The sequence below is a fragment of the Harpia harpyja genome, chromosome 2 (genome assembly GCF_026419915.1).
Source record: "Harpia harpyja isolate bHarHar1 chromosome 2, bHarHar1 primary haplotype, whole genome shotgun sequence".
NCBI classification, from domain to species: Eukaryota; Metazoa; Chordata; class Aves; order Accipitriformes; family Accipitridae; genus Harpia; species Harpia harpyja.
Window position 1 is genome coordinate 3,286,930 of NC_068941.1, and position 19,967 is coordinate 3,306,896.

At 47.4% G+C, this 19,967-nt stretch overlaps 1 protein-coding gene across 1 annotated transcript; it reads right to left on the minus strand.

Moving 5' to 3' along the window:
- Positions 1 to 13: 13 nt before the first annotated feature.
- On the minus strand, positions 14 to 14,486 carry PPP2CB (protein phosphatase 2 catalytic subunit beta). The gene is made up of 7 exons (XM_052812881.1): positions 14,218 to 14,486; positions 5,680 to 5,889; positions 5,273 to 5,446; positions 4,634 to 4,723; positions 2,371 to 2,532; positions 1,392 to 1,510; positions 14 to 767 (listed from the first exon to the last, which is right to left on the minus strand). Exons 1-7 carry the CDS (start codon positions 14,317 to 14,319, stop codon positions 695 to 697), a joined length of 930 nt encoding a protein of 309 aa, XP_052668841.1. The 5' UTR covers positions 14,320 to 14,486; the 3' UTR covers positions 14 to 694.
- Between the last annotated feature and the right edge of the window lie 5,481 nt (positions 14,487 to 19,967).

Genomic DNA, 19,967 nt, shown 5'->3' on the forward strand with positions numbered 1-19,967 from the left:
CCAGCACCACGGGTTAGGGTTGACAATGGCAAGTTTATTGGTTCAGGTACAGCGAGAAGGATTGCAAGCACTTCCAGGACAAAATATACAGAGGGGAGAGGGGAAAATAACAAAAGAGAAGAAAACAAAACAACAAGAACCAAAAAAAAAAAAAAAAAAAAGTAGGATCAACACGGAACGGGAATCGAGCTAGAAAGGGAACGCTTTTATCCGTGTTATGACAACGTACTCCCAAGCAGGAATTGCTTCCTTTCTCCAGTTAAGTCGATCGGTCTTTCAATAAAATAAAGGGGGGTGGGGGGGTGGGGGAAGAAGTTAGTGTGCATTTCCCTCGAAAATAAACTCTAATTCATGCCAGTTAAACACTAGAACTAAAAATTTACAAAGAAGCATCAAAGGAGATGGAAGTGTTATTAGAGTTACCTTTTCCTCTCTGAACAGTCCAGAAGAAAAACAATGACTACAAATACAGCAGGCAAACTGACTGTTGGACTGATGGGCATAGGATATATATAGTGTTGTAAGGAATTCAGTCTCAAGTTGTGCTAAACGCTCTTTGTCCTCTGTATGGCACATTTTGGTCCATGATGGGGATTTTAAGTTGAGACGAACCCTGATTTCTTACAGAAACGTGTAAATATTGTTGCTCTTTAAAATGCCAGGTGTACTTCCTTCTACAAAGGTTAGGAGAGGTTTATAGGAAGTAGTCTGGGGTACGACGGGTAACATGAGGCTCTCCACGACGAGGTGCTGGGTCAAACTGGAGGCTGCAGGAAAGAAAAAGGGATCATTTTCCCTCCTCCACAAGGTTATTTCCCAATGCCACGATAAATACTAGACTTGCTCTCCTGCTGCTGTTGCTTTACTCATCCCAGCTGCTTCCACGTAAAACGTTCCAGGTCCCAAAACAAGCACCCGTGGGAGTTTAAACTCATCAGCTGGTCGGAATGCTGCTTATGGAGTGAACAGCCCCCAGCAGTCCGCACTTCAGCAGCCCATCGCTACTTTCACGTGAGCTCAGCTGAATGCAAAATTCAGCCTCTCTCACCCATCTTTACAAAGCGTAGTGCTACCAAAAATAAAAACCAATCCATAAAATCAATCTCTCTTTACTCTCTCCATCAAGCTTGGGCAATAGAGGGATTAAGAAAATGCAGAAGCTCCAACTCTCCAGAGAGCCAGGAAGAGGAGATAACGCAGTACCCAAGAGAAGCTTTTAAGAGCTTAACTCACTACTTATTTTTAGATATTCTTGCAGGTAGAGCACACAATGTTAACTCCAGAGTGGTTTGAGCTGGCTTTTCACAAAGGAACCCCTTTGGAAAGGATCAGACATTCCTCATAATACAGAATAGTTAGGAAGAGAGAACAGCCCGAGCCAGGTTACTCACAAGGAATATTTTAAAGTGTCATCTAGTTCCATGATAGCAGCCTGGTTCCCACAACGATAACAGTAATTGGGCGCACTGAAAATGGTAACCACATTTCGGTCGTGGCACCAATTATAACCCTGCCAGAAAAAGAGAAAAAAAGGTCTTTGTTAAACCTCAAACCTCAGCCCTTCTGAAGTTCCTCTGAAGGCCTGAAACGATCCAAGGCATTTGTGAAACCGTAGTCTTCTCGTAAGTATTCCCAACTGACATAGTTTCGTTTTAAAAGAAGTACTCTACCACAAGAAGAAGCGGTAGTTACCTAGCAAAACCAGCTTTAACCACTCTACAGAGAGATCGGCCATTCGTCACTCGTGTGTTTATTCATTTTTTATATCAATTATGGACTGCACCACAAAGAAACCTCGAGACTTTTTGGTATGCCTTCAGCTTTTATCCACCACAAACGAGAATTTGCCTGCTGGATGCAAGCAACTTCTGACACACAGTACTACTTAAGGGATCTACTTGAACTACATTTTAAAAATACATCTGCTCTATTGACCCACCTGGCATTTTTCCAGCAAGACGTACAAGAATAGCCTATCAACAGCCAAAATTGTGGCTTAATCCCTGCCACATCTGACTGCTGGGTATTACAGGACAGCCTGCTTAATGCGGCAGCAGTTTAAGTAGAGCAAGCAGCATGTAAGGAGATTATTACTTCCACAAATGGGGTGTGACAGGGTCCCTTTGACAATGTACAGGGAGAGGGGAGGGGGGGGAAAAGGGCAGAACATCGCTTTATTTACATCACAGGTCAAAGCACACCACTTCATGTCTCTTGTTGTTTTCACATGACTGAAGTCCCTCTTTGATATTTACCTGCATAATGTTTAGGTGTCAGCCTATGCAAACCCATCAGCAAAAGGTCTCGCAGAGGAGACAAGAATTGGCATCTATGTTTTGTTAGCCCCCTCTAGCAGAGTGCTTGCCCTACCTCCATGACAAGTTGGTGAGCACGGGAGACCAGTGTGAGACCATTGGCATGATTAAATGTTTCGGAAATATCTTGCCCAAACGTGTAGCCAGCACCACGCGGAGATATACCCCAGCCGCCACGATCATCCGGATCCGACCACAACAGATCACACATAGGACCCTTGAAAAAGATTAAGTGTTCTTCATTAGATCACTAGCAAGATCGTTATAAAAAGCCACTTTTAAAGTGTATTTTATTTACAGTAAAAAGACTGGCAGCATGTCCTTCTCTGCACAAGGCACATGAGTTTATTCAATACACAAAATATCGGCTAGTTACTTACTGTATCAGTCAGCATCCTTCCCAAAGAAATGAATACGTACACAGCTGACTGAGAAAGGAGTCCACGTAACCAGAAAACAGTTCCCATCTCCTCTTCCACGCACACCGTTTACCATTTCACTTCCACTAGTCACAGACACAAAGACATGGAGAGCAGATCCACATTCTTACTCCTGACTCTCACAGTATAATAAAAAAAGGCCACGTGAGAAGGTATGCACGTCCAAGGATACACTGTGGGTTCACTGGTGCCAGCCAAGTTGCAGTAAACGAAAGAAAGGTAAATGACCCGTAGGAGGCTATGAACTAACTGGTCCAGAGATTGATGTTGAGCCTTCAGCAGCCCTTCTGGCAGCGTATTAATCATTTAATTTCCTCTCCTAAACAGTCTACTGTTGACATATTCAAAAACATCCCCGTGTACATCTTCTAACAGTCACAAATGAAGCTCAGTGACTTTTCTTGCTGAGGTACTAAGGGGCAGTAAAGACACTCTAGTATTTATCCAAGCCTGCTTCTGTTTCCTACCCACCGACCTGAGCTCTGCGGTAGGGATCACACCGACTACCCGTGGAGGTCCTCAGGACAGCCAGATTTCAGCACACAGATACGCAGCACAGGACTGGGAAAACCCCAGAGCAACAATATAATCATTACACCTAACTACAGGTAGATGTCCCTCCAGGTAGTCCCTGCCCCCCCAACTCTGGGAGTAATTTACACAGCTTATTTCAGGTTTTTGGAAGGCTTGGGCAGACCTTAATGCATTGCTCTTGCTGTTATACCAAAGACATTGCAGGACAAGCAGTTCATTTTCATCAGGGAACGTTCAAGTCCATTTGTAAGCCCCAACCACTCCAACACAGAAGAGCCATTTGCTACCCTGGGAGCTCAGAAGGTGGTTTCTTCAGTCCTGATCTCATGCCCCCAGAAAGCGATGAACAAGGTGAAACACCACAGAAGAAAGGACTGGCTGGGGAGGAAGGATGGTGACACAACATGGCTTCCCATGGTGCTTGTCTGTTCACAAGCAATTCTGTGATGAGGCTGAAGGCAGTAAACACTGTCCCCTGCCAAATACTATTCTTTGAGTCAGCGTGACAGTCAAGAAATCCCATGATTCTGTGAAAGACAGCTGTGAAAACCCCATAACTCTCCTTTTGTAGATTGATGTAATCAAAGCATGTTGACTTGTGTGTGTTTTGCTTAAATGTATGTTCATCTGCTTTAGTTCTTAGAAAGGTAATAATCCACTGTGTAACCATGTGTCCTGGTTTAGGCTGGGATAGAGTTAATTTTCCTTCTAGTAGCTGGTATAGTGTTATATTTTGGGTTCAGTATGAGAAGAATGTTGATAACACACTGATGTTTTCAGTTGTTGCCAAGTAATGTTTAGACTAAGTCAAGGATTTTTCAGCTTCTCATGCCCAGCCAGCAAGAAGGCTGGAGGAGCACAAGAAGTTGGGAAGGGACACAGCCAGGACAGCTGACCCAAATTGGCCAAAGGGATATTCCATACCATGTGACATCATGGCCAGTACATAAACTGGGGGGGAGTTGACTGGGGCAGATCACTGCTCGGGAACTAACTGGGCGTCGGTCAGTGAGTGGTGAGCAACTGCATCTTGTATCACTTGTTTTGTATATTCCAACCCTTTTATTTTATTATCATCATCATTATTATTATTTTCTTCCTTTCTGTCCTGTTAAACTGTCTTTATCCCAAGCCATGAGTTTTACTTTTTTTCCCCCCGATTCTCTCCCCCCTCCCACTGGGTGGGGGGGAAGTGAGCGAGCGGCTGCGTGGTGCTTAGCTGCTCGCTGGGATTAAACCATGATACCATGTGTTTCACTGTTTAAATGGATTTCAGTGTGAGGCTGCATTTGCATTTTCCATCAACAGATATCTAAGTTTATGATGCATTTCCTTTCCCATTACCTCATGTGGAACTTCCTGCAGGCGGTCCAGAGCCCTGATATGATCCAGTGTATCTATGGATGGAGAGAGGCCACCATGGAGACAGAATATCTGTTCCGGAAAAAAAAGAGCAATGCGTTCAGTGCATATTGTTATGGGAAGACTGATCTCAAAAATAGCTGCTTTTAACTCTGTTATCATTCTTTTACAATTACAGCCGTCTCACCCTTGCAGCAGAGAAACCAAATTTAATTCCTGCAGAAGGAAACAAAACTAAAATGCTGCACCTTGCATACAGAGATCTAAGCAACAGCAAACATACCCTGCCTTCCGTTTTAAGAATATCTTGCCTCACAGCCACAACTCAACTCACATCTGATGTATCACGAGGGGATCCCCACTTGTTGAGCAGTCATTTAAAATTAGCCCTACATGCAATACCCTACCATTCCTTCAGCAGCAGAATCAAAAGCCTTCCCACACCATCTACTTGTATTAACGCCTCACTAAATTCTTCCCCAAACTCACAATAATAAATGGGCTTTAAAAAAATTTGGATCACAAGTTACGGGAGCTTGTTTGAGACTGTTCATGTAGAGGTCAGATAATACAGTCTGCATAACTCTATGAAATGGAACATTTTCCTTATTCAAGGCTTACCTGGCCGTCTACTAGAGCTGTAAGCGGAAGATAATCAAACAGATCTGTGAAATACTTCCAGACGTTGGCGTTGCCATACTTTCGCAGACATTCATCATAAAAGCCATAGACTTGTGTAATTTGTCTGCTTTCGTGATTGCCCCTCAGTATTGTAATACGTTCTGGGTAACGCACCTATTGACAAAGAAAACTCTTCTTTAACACCATCGATATGGAAAGAAATAGTAACAGAGTATTTCAAATAGCAGTCAAGCACTCAGCTTTGTTATAGGATAGCATGAGTCCATTAATGCATTTCAATTTATGTCCCTCTAGCTCAAGCCAACAGCAGCATCAATGGGAGGAGCAATTCTTTCAAAACTCCCCGAAAGCACAGTTTTGTCCAAGGCTGCTGTAGAAAACCATACCTTCAACGCTACTAGAAGAGTCACAGTTTCCACCGAGTAATAGCCTCTGTCCACGTAGTCTCCCATGAACAGGTAATTTGTGTCTGGAGATTTCCCACCAATTCTAAAGAGTTCCATAAGGTCGTGGAATTGACCATGGACATCCCCACAGACGGTGACGGGGCAACGTACCTCTTGAACGTTCGATTCTTTCGTAAGAATTTCTTTAGCCTAGCAAGAAGAAAACATTTAGGACAAAAAGATAGGAAGCTCCTCCATAAGCAGGTGCAGATGTTATTCCACTGCATTTGCACTGGAAACCTGATTTCACTCCAGCAGCTCAAGGTAACTACTGGAAACACAGTTTGTTGGGTAAGCAAAGACAAAGTGCATTTTACAAATCCCTGTGCACAAAGACAAGCAGGTTTGCTACCGTGAGGCCAGGCCATGAAGATCTTATTGTACCACAAGCACTGACAAATAAATTCAAAGTAGTAACTAAACAAGTTAATTCCCAGCCTCCCCTGAAATGAAGCACAAGACAAAGCACTATTCCAGTAAGCTTCATTAGCATCATGGGCAGACGTTATCTTCTTAAGCACAATTGATTTTTTTTTTTTTTTTAACATACAGATTTTGACAGATTTCTCTATCTATACATTCAACAGAGCTCAGGTCTGTTCATCTCAGCTACGCGAACTACGGCAGCACTCAGCACCCTAATCTGAATGCCAAAGTCAAGTGGTATTCAGTTTCACAATACCTAGAAACTTTTATCTCAAAAACCACAGCTGTCCCCTCAGTACTGCGGACCATCCCATGTCTTGTCAGCAAGAGTTCAGTGCGGAACTCGTACGAACAGAGATTAGTCAATACTCTTGCTGTCTGCTGTAAGGGTAGAAATACCAGAGGAGATAGTGCACGCCGCTCAGGCAACTATTACGGTTTTTTGAACAACCTGATTTGCAAAAGCACACATAAAGCTAGATATTATTCGGTACTTACACTAGTAGGAAAACTACAACCTTCTAGACTTCTATCAGAAGTCATCTGACTTGCAATGATGCACTTACAGACAGACTCCCTCCTGCCACATTTTAGTCTGACTACCACCTCAGTTGCTCAACGGATTGCTCTCAATCCCACACAGCCATGTGGAACCATTCGCGTTCCACCTTTGCTGGCAACACAGCAGCAGGCTGGAATAACTCTTCCGCCAGCGCTGACAGCTACTCCTCACTGCCTTCCTCCTCCGGGATCCCGCAGGGTTCCCCCTGTTGCGGCACACCCACAAACCTCAAGTGCTCTCCCAAGACCAGGATTTCTCAGCAGCGGGTCCATGCCATTGGAAACAGCACTACGAACAGCATGTTCGTTCCACATCGACAAAGCCAGCTCATTGCGTGATCACTGAGCAGAGATGATGCTAAGAAAGGCTGCACACGACAAAGCTGCTCAACTGGCAGAAACGCTGGGCAACCACTACGGCACAAGATGAGCTGAGCTGTGTTACTCTGCCAAACAGTAACCAACGCGAGCACCAGTACTGGGAGTTGATGGGGCTGCCCCAGCTCTCTGGAGGTACTGCGCTTTCAGATTGCATTGCGGTTGAGTACGAGACGACTGGAGCCATATGTCAGGAAAGGGAGCCTTCTCTGCACATTCCCACAACACACAGGAACTAACAAATCCGTTTCCCTTGCAGAGGGGCAGATTTCTTCTTCTTGCTTAAGCTACCGAGGAAAACAAGTATTCGTAAGCTTCACTTTACTAACCTGGCACAGAACATCATTGCATATGCAACAGGTGCTTCTCTCACCCAGGGCACTTTTTGCCTGCCAGATTTCCAATCCTCTTCCGAACACAACAGTTTAACAACTTCTAAAGGCAGGTCACATACAACTGGGAAAGCAAAGTCAGAGGCAATTTAAACATACAGAGCCACAAGCAGCTTCCCTGGCTGTACCCAGCTGGCAACAAAACGACCACAGATGGAGGGATGGCATCCCCGGATTTAGTCATCTCTTCCTCTACACCCAGCAGTTCCTCTGCTCATTACAGCCATGTAATGTAGCCTATCTGCATCACCTTATTATCATTATCAAGTAGCATGTTTGTTTTGCTGCCTCCAGCACATCAACTGATGCAGATCAGCGCTCCAGGCACAGCTGAGGCACAGAGAACACCCACAGATAGGCTCGGTCCGATCTGAGCAAAAGGGATGGAAGATCACCAGTGCTGAACAGTCACCAGCAGGCGATGATCGGGCTATTCATCGCCAAGTCCTTTAGCTCAGGATGATGTAGCTCCCACCTGCTGCTACCAGGAAAAAGCTGCTTACCAAGGACACCCTTAGTGGGCTCCCCGAGGATGCCTGTGTTCACATTCAAATGTTAATTGTCCTGCCTCTTTTAGGGAAAGCTCATATTCGGAAAGAATAACTAAAATCCAAGCAGCCAAGGGCTTGCACAACATCCAGGGTGCCCCTTGCACTGTACGTAACCCGAGGGATGTGACCTTGATCCTCAAAGACACACCCTGCACATGGACTTGATGACATGGGGTCTACCTTGCAGCTCTAAACTGACTGGAAGCTGCTGAACACGTTGCGTCTTTGAGTGCAGTAGTAGCACTCAAATTCTGTTCAAGTATCTTTAAAAGCACCCCTAGCACCTTTTGAGAGCTTCGACCCTCTGGGAGAGACAAACACAAAACACAGTCACAAAACAGCTGCTCAATGTGTTCTGACTGTTGCACAACGCAACAGACAGGGTTTCGTTGTAAGCTGGAGCTAACTTAACCACAAAAGGTGTGAGATATTTTCTGCCTTTTTGTATCACGCACACTGCTGCCTTCCCAGATGCATAAAAAGAAATCCACTTAATTCAAGAGTCCGGGGAAAAGATGCGGGACACTGTACAGATATCATACATACTTACCAGTGTCTCAACCACATCGCCACTCTCCACCTCTCTGATCTGCCCATCATGAAAACCCGTGCAGCCATCCTGAGAACATGTACAGGTAAAGCAGCACAGGCAACAGAGAAGAGCTCCTTTTGTGCAATAATAGGGCAAACATACTCACGTTAAATGCATCCTAGGAAGGTGGGCCAGCTGAGTCCTGAAATGTTGGTACTAGGAGAATCAAGAAGCTCCCCTCAGGAGAGAGGAGGAGCTAGCAGCTGAAGAGCAGCAGCTTCTTAAGCTGCCTACCAGCTGTTACTGTGTAGCCTATTTAACTTACTATGTAGACAAACATACAGGCACATTAATGGATTAAGTCTGTCATTTTAACACTGCAGAGCTGGTTCAAATCAGGCTTGGGAGCTGAGCTCGGCTGGCCACAGAAGTTTGCCCTCACATGACTTTCTAATGCAGAACAAGACCTTTAAAATCTTAAGCGTCATTAAAAACACCCTAGAAAAGCTGTAACTAACCAATGCACTCTGCTCACGTATTTCACTGTGCAGAGCTAATGCTGAAGTCAAATGACTTAAAATAACAAAAGCACCATTACAAAACAAGGACAAAAGACTCTGATGCAAGTAAGCTGCCGTGCTTTATCATCATATACTTAGTTAAGAAGGCTGTTAAATAACTATGACTTTAAGTCATATTTTAGCTACCTTTGTTTTAGAAAACGGTGACTAATGTTATCAGCTACCTAAGCGCGTGTCCCAATTGTTTTGGATGAAAACCATACCCAGGTCAGAATAAAAAGAAGCAGCTTTTAGGTATTTTTATTAAATAAACCTCCATTAAGCACAATAGTTACCATGCCTGTGCTCAAAATTACTTGGAAGAGAAGACTATTTGTTGGCTGTGAGCTTGCCCATCATCTCAACTCCCCTCTCTTTCTCAGTTTTAGATTCTGTGGTCACCTTTGTAGACTGGAACACAAGACTGTCTGCTGTCCAGTCCTCAACCTGCGTGGAGAGAGGCGGGAGAATGCACGTCCCAATAATTTACTGTGTTGTCCTTGCAAGAGGAAACCGAGCGGTCTCAGGGCTTGAACACAACCCATTAATGCGCTGCTCCGAAACCTGAGATGCTACACCAGCTTTGAGACTACCGTCAGGATCACCAGGAGACTAAACCCTCTGTGAGAGACTTAACAATCAAATCCACATCAACTATTATGCTATTTAGATTTGTCTATGATAATTGTGTAGGCCGATTCCATGGCTGAGGGGATTATGATCCAACCAGGAGGCATATTTTCAGCATTGTGCTTTCTCTAGCGAAAACCAAAGACGCCCCAGCACCTCCTTTACATACAAGATCCTTTGAGAGCACAGAAACTCAACTCCTTCTGGAACATTCATTTACTGCACCACAAGCTCAGTTTGACCCATAAAGGCTCTTACTTCAGGAATCAGAGAAGCCAGCCATGGAGCTTCTGATCAAAATTCAACTGAACTGTGATTCCATCAGCTGCAACAGACCAAGCTACTACGTCAACAAGTGTGCTGAGGATATTAAATCTCAAGGAGCTTGGCCAGAACAAGAACCAGCTAGATTCTCCCCAAATGAGATGGAAGCCAGAAAGATGGAGCTGTCCTGCCCTTCAGCAACAAGGCAGCAGAGGACACCCTGGAGCCTCAAGCATGACAGGGACCGTCAAGGTGCACAGGTGCTCCTAGAGGCACCTGCGCCAGCATACCCCAGGACGAGCATCACCGCTGAAGAGATGAAATATTCCTGGCCACAACTCAACATGACACTCGGAATTTCATGGTTTGAACAGCATCCAGGATGCTACTTGGCTCCATCACTCATACTAATTTCACCAATTAGTGCAGAAGAGCTGCTAACTCATTCTCCTAAAATTATTCTTAGGTGAAATGATCTCGGAGGGCAGAAGCATCATAAGTACGTGGCAGTAACAGCAATACTCCCTACAGCATCAACTGGCTCCTGCTGCTTGGTTTGAAGAATCAGTTTACAATTACCATTCAATAACCGTACAAGAAATGCAAGTCTTCATTAGCGATTAGAATCCTTCTCCTCCCACCACTTCACAGCACAAAGCCCTCAAGCTGCTCACAGCAACCAGACTGTAACCCTTCTTACACATACAAAGAACACAGATAGAAAAAAGAAGCTACAAAGACAGAGACAGTTATGGATGGTTGCTTGCCTGTGTTTAATTTAAAAGACAGCCTTTTACTTGCCTTCTTTCATATCCCATTGTATTACCTTGATGAAAAACCCTTTTCCCTGGGGTAAGCAGGATGGCTCTCAACTCCCTCACCTGCACCAGAATTCATTTGCTGACCTGACTTGAACTTTAAAATGTTAAGTATTCAGAGATTTCCAAGTCCAAACTTGGGAGTGCTTGCCATTAAATGAATCCAACTTCTTGGCCTTTTAGCCTGACTTTAGCTGTCCAAAATACAGGTTACAACCTGGGCAAGTTCAAAGGCAGCTCGATACAGCCAGCACTACCCTGCTATCAGTATCCAGGTTAACAATTTCAAAGCTAGCACCAGCACAGAAAGCTGCCGTGGCACCTCTGATGAAGCTCAGACATAATCAAAGGCAGAACTGTATAGCTTTTCACTGCCTATTTAATAAGAGTGGAAAAAGGTTTTAACAACCTTCTACCATAAAGAGAGTCTAAGACCATGATGTTAAGAGAAGTAGTATGAGATGCGAGACATCTGACACACATTTCACCAACATGCTGGAACATTTCTCGTGTCTACAAGCTCCAGCAGTGATCATAATTGTTTGTCCTTCTATTATCATTTAAATGTCAGCATGATTTTAGCTAGATTTCATTTTAAAGACCAGAAGAACAGGAAACAAGTGTTTTCATGTTGTCTTGAGATGACATCTTGATTAACTGCATGAAGAATACAAGACTGATTAGCTGCCAAAATTATGTCGTAAATGGACAACTGATGACAGAATGTGATTTTTACAGGTGCAAATTTCAAGAACTTTCAGAGTGCAGAATAATTTGGCATACCCTCATCAACCCTAGCTATGCCCAATCTTTCCCTCATTACTGTCCATTATGCCAGCAATTAAAAACAAGAGCGACCCACAGAAGGCAAGTCTGGGATCTGTTTCTTTGGGGTGGGGGTGGGGGTGGGGTGGTGGTGGTGTGTGTTTAATCCCTCATTTTGATTTAAACGTTTTTTTCTTTTTTTCACTGCTGAACTCTTCCACAAATTTAAACCTGCTGCAAGAGGTCCTATTGTGCTTGGCCTCTTAGAAAATTGTCACACAACAGGGAGTGCTAAGAAGTGAGACAAGGTTGGTAAGGGTTTCTCCAAATATTATCTGAAGGAAACAAACTAAACTAGCTTTCTGGCAGGGCTACTTCACACCAAAAGCAAGCCTGCACACCCAAAAGTTTTTGTAAGCTCCTTTCCACTACCAGCTGGGTAATACAACCACTCCCCAGAAACTTAAGAATAAGGCAGGTAAGAGCATCGCAGAGTACTTCATACCCAAGTCATTCCGATCAGCCTTTCATTCACCCTTGAAGAATGAGGTGCTGTGATAGATGACATTCATCTCACGCCAGGCACCACAGGTTCAGGGTTCCCACCTATCATCTGGATGACAAACACCCTCTCCACCTCCAGCTGCAACGTGGTGCGCTGAGCTGCCACTCTCCCCGTTTGCTGTGCCAGCCCTGACGTACAGCCACAACCTGCTGGCATTGTCCTCCAGCTTCTCAAAACACAGCAGCCACAGCTCCTTAATTAACAACGCAGCCGGAGAAGAAGGGAAATGGTTTTCTGTAACAGCTTGCTGGTTAGAACAGCAGTTCCCAACCAGCAATGCTTGAAGCAGGGCACAGATCATGCTAATAAATTCTTTCAGGCTTATTAGCTGGGCCTCACACAGGAGACAGCACGGCCACAAGGAGCTCTTACTCACTCTTCAAGATATATCTACTCTTCAAGCCACTGCTGTCACTCCCTGCTGCGGCACCAGCCCTTCTCACCACACTCCCTCGGAACTGATGGAGCTCTGGAGAAAGAGTCATAAAACAAACGGACAGCATGGGATAAAGAAAAGGGAAAGGGAGAAAGAAAACAGAGGCCGGGTGGGGGCTAGCTAGATTTCAGGACCACCAGTGAAAGCATTTGCCAGGAAGCCAGAGCCTGGAGTCCTGCATAGTCTCTGCCTGCGGCATTCAAACAAACAGCTCCTACCTTTCTGATGAGCACCCCTGGCACATTACGAGGCTGCAGCGCAGACCCTCTCTACTGTTTAGATCTTATCGCTGCGGTAGTCTACTGAGGATCCGATTGAAAGAAACAGCTGTGTCTTCTGAAGTTGGCACTGAGATGTTTAGTCACTGGCCAAAATGTGCTGCCACGAACAGGCATCAGAAAATATGTTCCACTTCTGAGAGAACCGAGCGAGACACAGAGGTAATAACGTGACAATGCCAAGTTCACCATCAGCAATATGATGCTAAAGGGAAGGCTGAACTAACTACTCTATCCTCTGCACCTGATAATTATCAGTCCATCCGGGAAAGGAAGCCGAGAGCTTCTCTAGCCCACCTGATGCGCAGCAATGGTCCCTGCTGGTCACTGAGATAAGGAGCAAATAGAATAATCTCTGTTACTACATTTGTTACCGCTTGAATTCTTTAATTGTCACATCTTGCCAAGTCCAAAGAAAATCCTAACTTAGACACAGATTGCAGTAGTGAGGGAGTGTTCACACAGAGGTATTTAACTTGTCGGACAAAATCTGACACAAGTCTAAAGATCGGTCTCCTGATCGGAAAGAAAAAACCCCAGAAAGACTCTTGACAGTCTACACTAAACAAGTCCAAACAGGAATTTGACTGTCAAAACCACTGTCCGAAATAGCAGGCGATGTCCTTTATCCAACCATTTCTCCTTCTATTTTAGTCTCCCTCGGCAGCTTGTAAGCCTCTGTTTAGGTCGGCACTACAGCTTATCTCTTATCCCCCTCTGCTTTCCTAGATTACACATCAGATGTCAGAAGGTCTCCTCATTGATTCAGAGTTGACTTTTTAGTACGTGGTTACTACACATTACGAGACAGAAGAGATAAGCGCAACGTGATGCCCCCGAAAGACAGAACACATTTCTCCCTGCCCACACCACCCCTGAGCCTCCCCCGCGACCCACGTGAACCCAAAGCCAAAAGGTAAAAACCATGCTATTGCAGACAGTTATGTGCGGGGAAAAAAACCCAACAACTATAACCGTGGCATTTTTGACGCCAGAAATATACTGCCGCTGTATCCAAGAGGACTCCCCACCTCAGAGATACTCCAGGCAGCACCACGCTCTCACAGCGAGCAAAGTGAGGAGAAGCAAACCTGTTTCCCCGTCACAGTACCCCACACAACACCCACTGCCATTTTCGCTAGGTTTTGCCCTCAGCTTCCCCAGCAGCGGGGCTGAGGGACCGCAAGCCCCAACCCCGAGTCAAACCCCTCCGGCTTCCAGCGTTGCCGGCCGGGGGAATCCCTCACCGGGCCCTGGAGAGGAGAAGAAGCCGGGCCCACGCCAGCGCTGTCCCCGTCCCCGCCTCCGGCCTCCGCACTCACCTTCTCGCAGAGGCTGCGGACCTGGCTCTCGCTCAGCTGCCGGCACTCGTTCAGCTGCTCGATCCACTGGTCCAGCTCCTTGGCGAAACCTTTCTCCTCCATGATGGCGGCGGCGGCGGCCTCCTTGCCCGCCGCGTGGGGCCGAGGCCGGGGGCCGGGGAAGGCCCCGCGACACCCGGGCCCACCTAAAAGTAGACGGCGCAACTAACCGGCACCGCTAGGCCTATACTCCGCGTAATGGCGGTCCGCCCCCCCGCCCCCTTCACCTCACCTCACACACCCCTGCTCCTCCTCCGCCGCCAGCTTCCCTCCCGCCCTCCCTCCCGGTCCTGCGCACTTCCGGCCACACCCACGCCGCGCGCCCTTCCGGCGCACGCGCCCCCCCCCCACCCGCCCTCTCAGCCGTTAACGGTCCCCGCTTCCCCTGAGACGGTCGATCCCCTTTTCCTTGAGGCGTGTTGGGGTGAAGCGGGGGGATGAGGGAAAGCCAGGCGGAGATCGCGGGCGGGGGTCCTGTCTCCCTTCCCTCAGCGACATCATCCCTCCCCGTCCCCTGTCACCGCGTTTGGGCTTTAATGTGAAGAGGCGGGGAGGCCTGGCGGGCTCCTGGTAATGTGGGGACCCGTTGTCGTTATGGGTTTGCTGAGGGGAAGGTCGGAGGTACCGGGCGGAGACCGGCCCGGAGATTTGTGTGTGGAAAAGGTGAACTCGCTGTCACGAAAGAAACTGCTCTTGCCTCTGCGCTAGTTGTGATTCAGGAGGCTGCTTCTCTTCTCACCGGGGTTTAGGTGCATGTGTGTCTATGGTAGGCGGCATCTCGCTGCTGCTGTTTGACAGGAGACGGTCACTCTATTCCACCCAAAGTGACTGAAACAGGGTACGAAAAGAAATAAATCATGCAAAGTAGGTGCAGCTTGCACCCCGTAAGAGGCCAACACAAAGCATGTGCTTGATTTCAAGTGCCACTGAAATCCTCAAACAGGGAACTTCCACGCTGCTGGGGTGGTTGTGGTCTCCCGCACAGGCACATCATCCTCCGAGAAGGAAAACTTAACAATGAAGGAAAAGGTTGAAGCTGCCCAATTCAAATTCAGGTTTTTATCCGAGACTGGGGCTTTCAACAATCACCTGTTGGCATGAGGGCGCCAATCGGACTTCAAAGTCGTGGCAGCATTTTGGAGGAATTTTTTCTTCGTTTTTATCTTCTGCCGGGACTTTTAAGATGCCAGGTCCATTCTCTGCAGCTGGCTGCTGCCACCGCGGTGCCAGACGTGGCAGGGATCGGCAGAGGCCGTGCCTCCTCCAAGGTTGCGGCTGGCCCCAATGATCACTGCTGCATGACTTGGTTAAGGGCGAGCTTGCTGTGAGGTGGGCTACCTTGACACTGGACTCTCCATCCATTTTATACAAGGGCGATTGAAAATGGAGCGCACGTACCAAATGCAGCACAGTATTAATTAACATTAACAATAGAAATGAATATATTTGCTTACAGTCTGGTACTCGATTGTACTGGTACTCACAGTCAGCCCAAAGCACTGGGTAGGCTTGAGTTGCAAGTGCCTGGCCCAGGCAGCGAGGACAGGGATTTTAGATCACGGGTGGGAAACTTTTCTGGGATTTTTAGCAGAATAAGAGAAGTGAAGTCCCTGTGGTGGTGGGGTTTTTTTCCATCTCAGATGAAAAAGCTGAGAATCGCTGAGGACCTACTCAGGCTGTGCAGGTGTTCTACCAAGAACACCAAAGCGGGTCACAGTTTCCTTAATGCCCACTTGGTAAAGCAGCCGGACTTGTGGACTTCACCCTGAGGTGAAGGAGAAAATTAAAGGATTCAAAACATCACATCCCTGAAGCAAAGTAAAAGGGAGCAATATATAGATATAAAACACAATTTTGTAGCTACTCTTAAAAGTTTGCCATTTCGGTATCCAGAAAAGACACCTAACAGGAACCATTTGCATACACCTGGATGGTTTATTTGCTCATTTGTTTCCAGCAGGTTATTTTTAACCAAATTGCTCGCATTCGTGGCACTGCAGCAGAGACCTTAACAGCCCTGGGATAAGGCGAAACCTCCAGCGTAGCAGTGAACAATAAATCTTACCACCCAAGAGCTTCCCAAGGACAGCACGTGCCATGTGCCTTCAAGAGCATAAGGGAGACCAACACCCGCTGTAAAAATCATCCCGTGGCTTGTCCAAAACGACCAAAAAAAGTGTGTCCTGGGTCTCAGGAGGTTATGATGGAGCATTAAAACAAATGCTGAGCGGCTTTTATTTACGTCTTTCAAATTTTTAAGGTTTCCCTGTTATTTAATACGAGGAAACAAAATCAGAAAGAAGGCCGCAGGTTAACACATCACTCCTGTTGGGAGAAATACCATGTACCCTGAGTCTTGCAGCAAAATCAGAGAACAGCATTAACTAGCTGCTAGCAAGCTAGTTAAGCTAGTTATTTATGTACTTGCTAACTAGTAAGTTGATTATTATCCTAAGTTTTAGATTGGAAACGACTATCTGGTAACTACTTGCCAACCCCTTTCTATCCCGGTATACGGAGACATACGTTTATATATCCATGTACGCATACACTTTGGTGATGTTTCTATTTACTGATTCCCTACCACCATTAAAATGTTTAATAGGAAAAGCCTAAATGGAAAGCTTGAATAGATGTATTTCTCTTGGCTCCTTATCAGGAGCTAAAGAGGTTTCTTAGATATCGATCCAAGATGGTGGGTTCTCTCCCCAGCATCAGCGAAGGACCAGCAAAACCTCGCACCTACGGCTGTTGCAGCCTGTGAACCAGGATCGTCCTCGGATCAACCCGAGGTGGTTTATTGGAAGAGCGAGCTCTCGGGAAGAGGCACAGATTTCCCTGCAAAGGAGTGGCGGGGCACAGAGCCTGCCAAATCACCAGGCAGCAATGGGGGATGTTCAGCAGACTCCCCGGCAGGGAAAATTGAAAAGCCTCACCGAGAGAAAATTAATGAAGGCAGGAGCCTGCGGCGCTACGCTGTGATCTGGATGTTGGCTGCGAGCCTGGTGGAGAGAAAACCCGGCCGGGCGTGCTGCGGGTGCTGCGCAGCACATCCTCAGCTGTGCAAAAACCGAGGGGGTGTTGTAAATTTGAAGCGTACCTGTGGGGTTCCCTCCGGATCACGCTGTCATCGCTGCTGGCCATGTCCTCCGAGATCCCAGGGCGGACTGGGAGGAAGGACGTGGTTAAGAAACGGGAGTCAGGAGGCATAGCTTGCCCTGGACGTGGCTTTGCTCCGACGGTTGAAGTGTGTAAAGCTTTATCTGTGCAGAAGACAGAGTGTAGCTCTGCTCCCCGGCGGGCGAGAGAGGAGTTTGAGGTGGCATGCCAAGGTCCGAGGCTCACCGATCCCTCGTCGGCTGCTGGGCAGGTCAGCTGCCACAGTCCCCCTTATTTCACAGCAGCAAATTTTCTTCCAATTCCTCAGCATTTGGTGGACAGGCAATGAGAGGACCGAGTGCCCTTCCCTGGCACAGCCAAACTTCATGTGCTCAATGGTCTTCATCATTCTCACGGTATGAGCCATTTTCCCCAAATTTTTCCTGGCAGCCGACTTGAAACGTCCAAGCGATCCCATAAACCGGTTGTGGCTGTGGTCTAGCTGGCTACCGGTGATGGCCAACACAACTGTTCTTCCCATGGTCTCTCTGCAATGATCTTTCAGTAATGAGAAGGAAGCCATTTGCTCTTGGCAGTCAAGTAACTCAGGGAGAAGTGAAAAATCAAACCACAATAAGCTTTGAAATCTTTCTGCCCCTCCTTTTTTTGCTACTGAATTCTTTAGGAAGCGAACCGTTTCACACATCACGGCCACCTCAGCGTGGGTCTCAACAGCTTCTGGCTTTACGATGGCAGTACTAAGGTTGCCTTTCTTCACTGCGCCCAGTGTGTTCTTGTTGGCGATCAAGAGGGTGCTTACACCTTCCTCCTGCAAAATCTGAAAATACTTTTTCAGGGTCTCAGAATGCTCCCTACATCTCACCGTTAGTGTCTGCACCTTCCCGAGATCCGCAGGGTGGGCTTCTTCCAGCAAATATCAGGATGTGAAATCGGGATTTTCTTGGGTGGGACTTTCATAACAACTCAACATTGGGGCTTGATGTTTCTTATCCATCCTGTTATGGGGTTTTCCAGTTTTAAGCTGACAGACCTCACTGGGTTTGGACAGGGCCTCCTGGTCAAGTTCAAAGAGAAGCTGGCTCTTTTCCTCCTCAGCAGCCTTTTCTAAAAACATCCTTCTTCCCAACAAGGCTTTTAGCTGCCTCAAAAAATACATGCTCAGGGCCAAAGAACAATGCCCTCGGGGCTGCGGATGTGCAAGTCTTGGTGAAGGCAGCCTTTGCAGAGAGCATCTCTGTTAGGAGCCGGGACGGCCGGCAGCTCTGGCCTCTGATTTTTGGGGGGTGCCAGGCTCCCACCTCTCTGTCCAGAAACAGCGGATTTGCTCGGGGTGCCAGGTTGGTTTTCTCTCTTTTTTTGGGCTTGTTTGCCTGGAGATCCTGCCGGGCAACAGCCCCCGGCCTCTGGCGCTTTCCAGTGTTTAGCGAGCGGATTTTCCACTACCTTCTCTAAAATCTAATAATTTCTGCGATAAAACCTTCTGAAAAGGCAATGCCGGTGAAAGTGGCATAAAAGGCCACGAAAAAATAAGTAAGTGCTGGCTCTGTAACATTAAACCACTCATTGGGTACCTTTGCTTTCTTATTTTTCTGATTTTTCCACTGAAGCTTGGTCTTTTAGGGCATGATACAAAACGCAAGGGAACCCAAATCAGAAATAATTACTTACTGCCACCACCACCTATGGAAGGCATTGCCTGGGCTTATCCACTGCTTCCCAGAGAGCGGTGTATTCCTGTGTTTTAGAGAGGAAAAAAACCCACACAGTGAAAAAATAAATAAATCAGTAAAGTCCTTTCTTCTGTCAGCAGCTGAGGGTGCACAAACCAGGACATGTCCTCGGACTAGAGTCATCACACGGTTTCTAGTAGCTGTCCTCGCTTGGGGGAATAAAACCCACGAAGCAAAAAGGAGCTACTTGAATTTCCCTTCTTTTTTTTGGCCCGTTCGGGCCCATCCGAATTTCCCCTGCTGCAACTTTTACTGCAGGGAGTTACTCCACCCTGGAAAATAAGAGCTCCTGGTGGCACTGTCCCCTTCTCCACGGGTGGAGGGGTTGCCAGATGGGTCTCAGATGGCCCCGGCGTGACCTGCTCTGGGTGCCCCCCAAAGGGCACCTGACCCCCCGGGAGGGTTCAGGGGAGCATCGGGGTGCCCAGGGGCACGAGGATGCGGACCTGCCTGCCCCGCCGTGCACCCACACGCGACCCCCCCCCACTGTCCCTTTCCCCCCAAAGGCTCCCCCCGACACCCACCCCATGTCTCCTGTGCACCCCAAGACCCCCAACGCTCCCCAGGGCCTTACACGTGCAACCCGGGGCTCCTCGCACCACCCCACAGCACGGCACCCTGGCCCACGTGCCCCCAACCAGCCCCCCTGCCCCACGTCACACACACGCAGTAGGACCCCTTACACCCCACAGCAGCGTACCCCATACCCCGCACCCTCACCCCATGCTGCGTGGGCACCCTGGGGCCCCTCACATGCCAGTGTGGGACACCTCATTCTCTCCTGTGTCCCCTCAACCCGTGTCCACACGCATCCCAGGACCCCTGCACCCCACGACGGGGCACCCCATACCCCCCACGCGT

Bases quoted from the DNA above. Each gene is read 5' to 3' on its own strand.
- PPP2CB (XM_052812881.1), bottom strand. From the start codon at position 14,319: ATGGAGGAGAAAGGTTTCGCCAAGGAGCTGGACCAGTGGATCGAGCAG. The intron at 5,447-5,679 runs GTATGGTTTTCT...CTTTGTCAATAG, and splicing joins CTCTTCTAGTAGCGTTGAAG to GTGCGTTACCCAGAACGTAT. The intron at 768-1,391 runs GTGAGTAACCTG...TCTTTCCTGCAG, and splicing joins GACACTTTAAAATATTCCTT to CCTCCAGTTTGACCCAGCAC.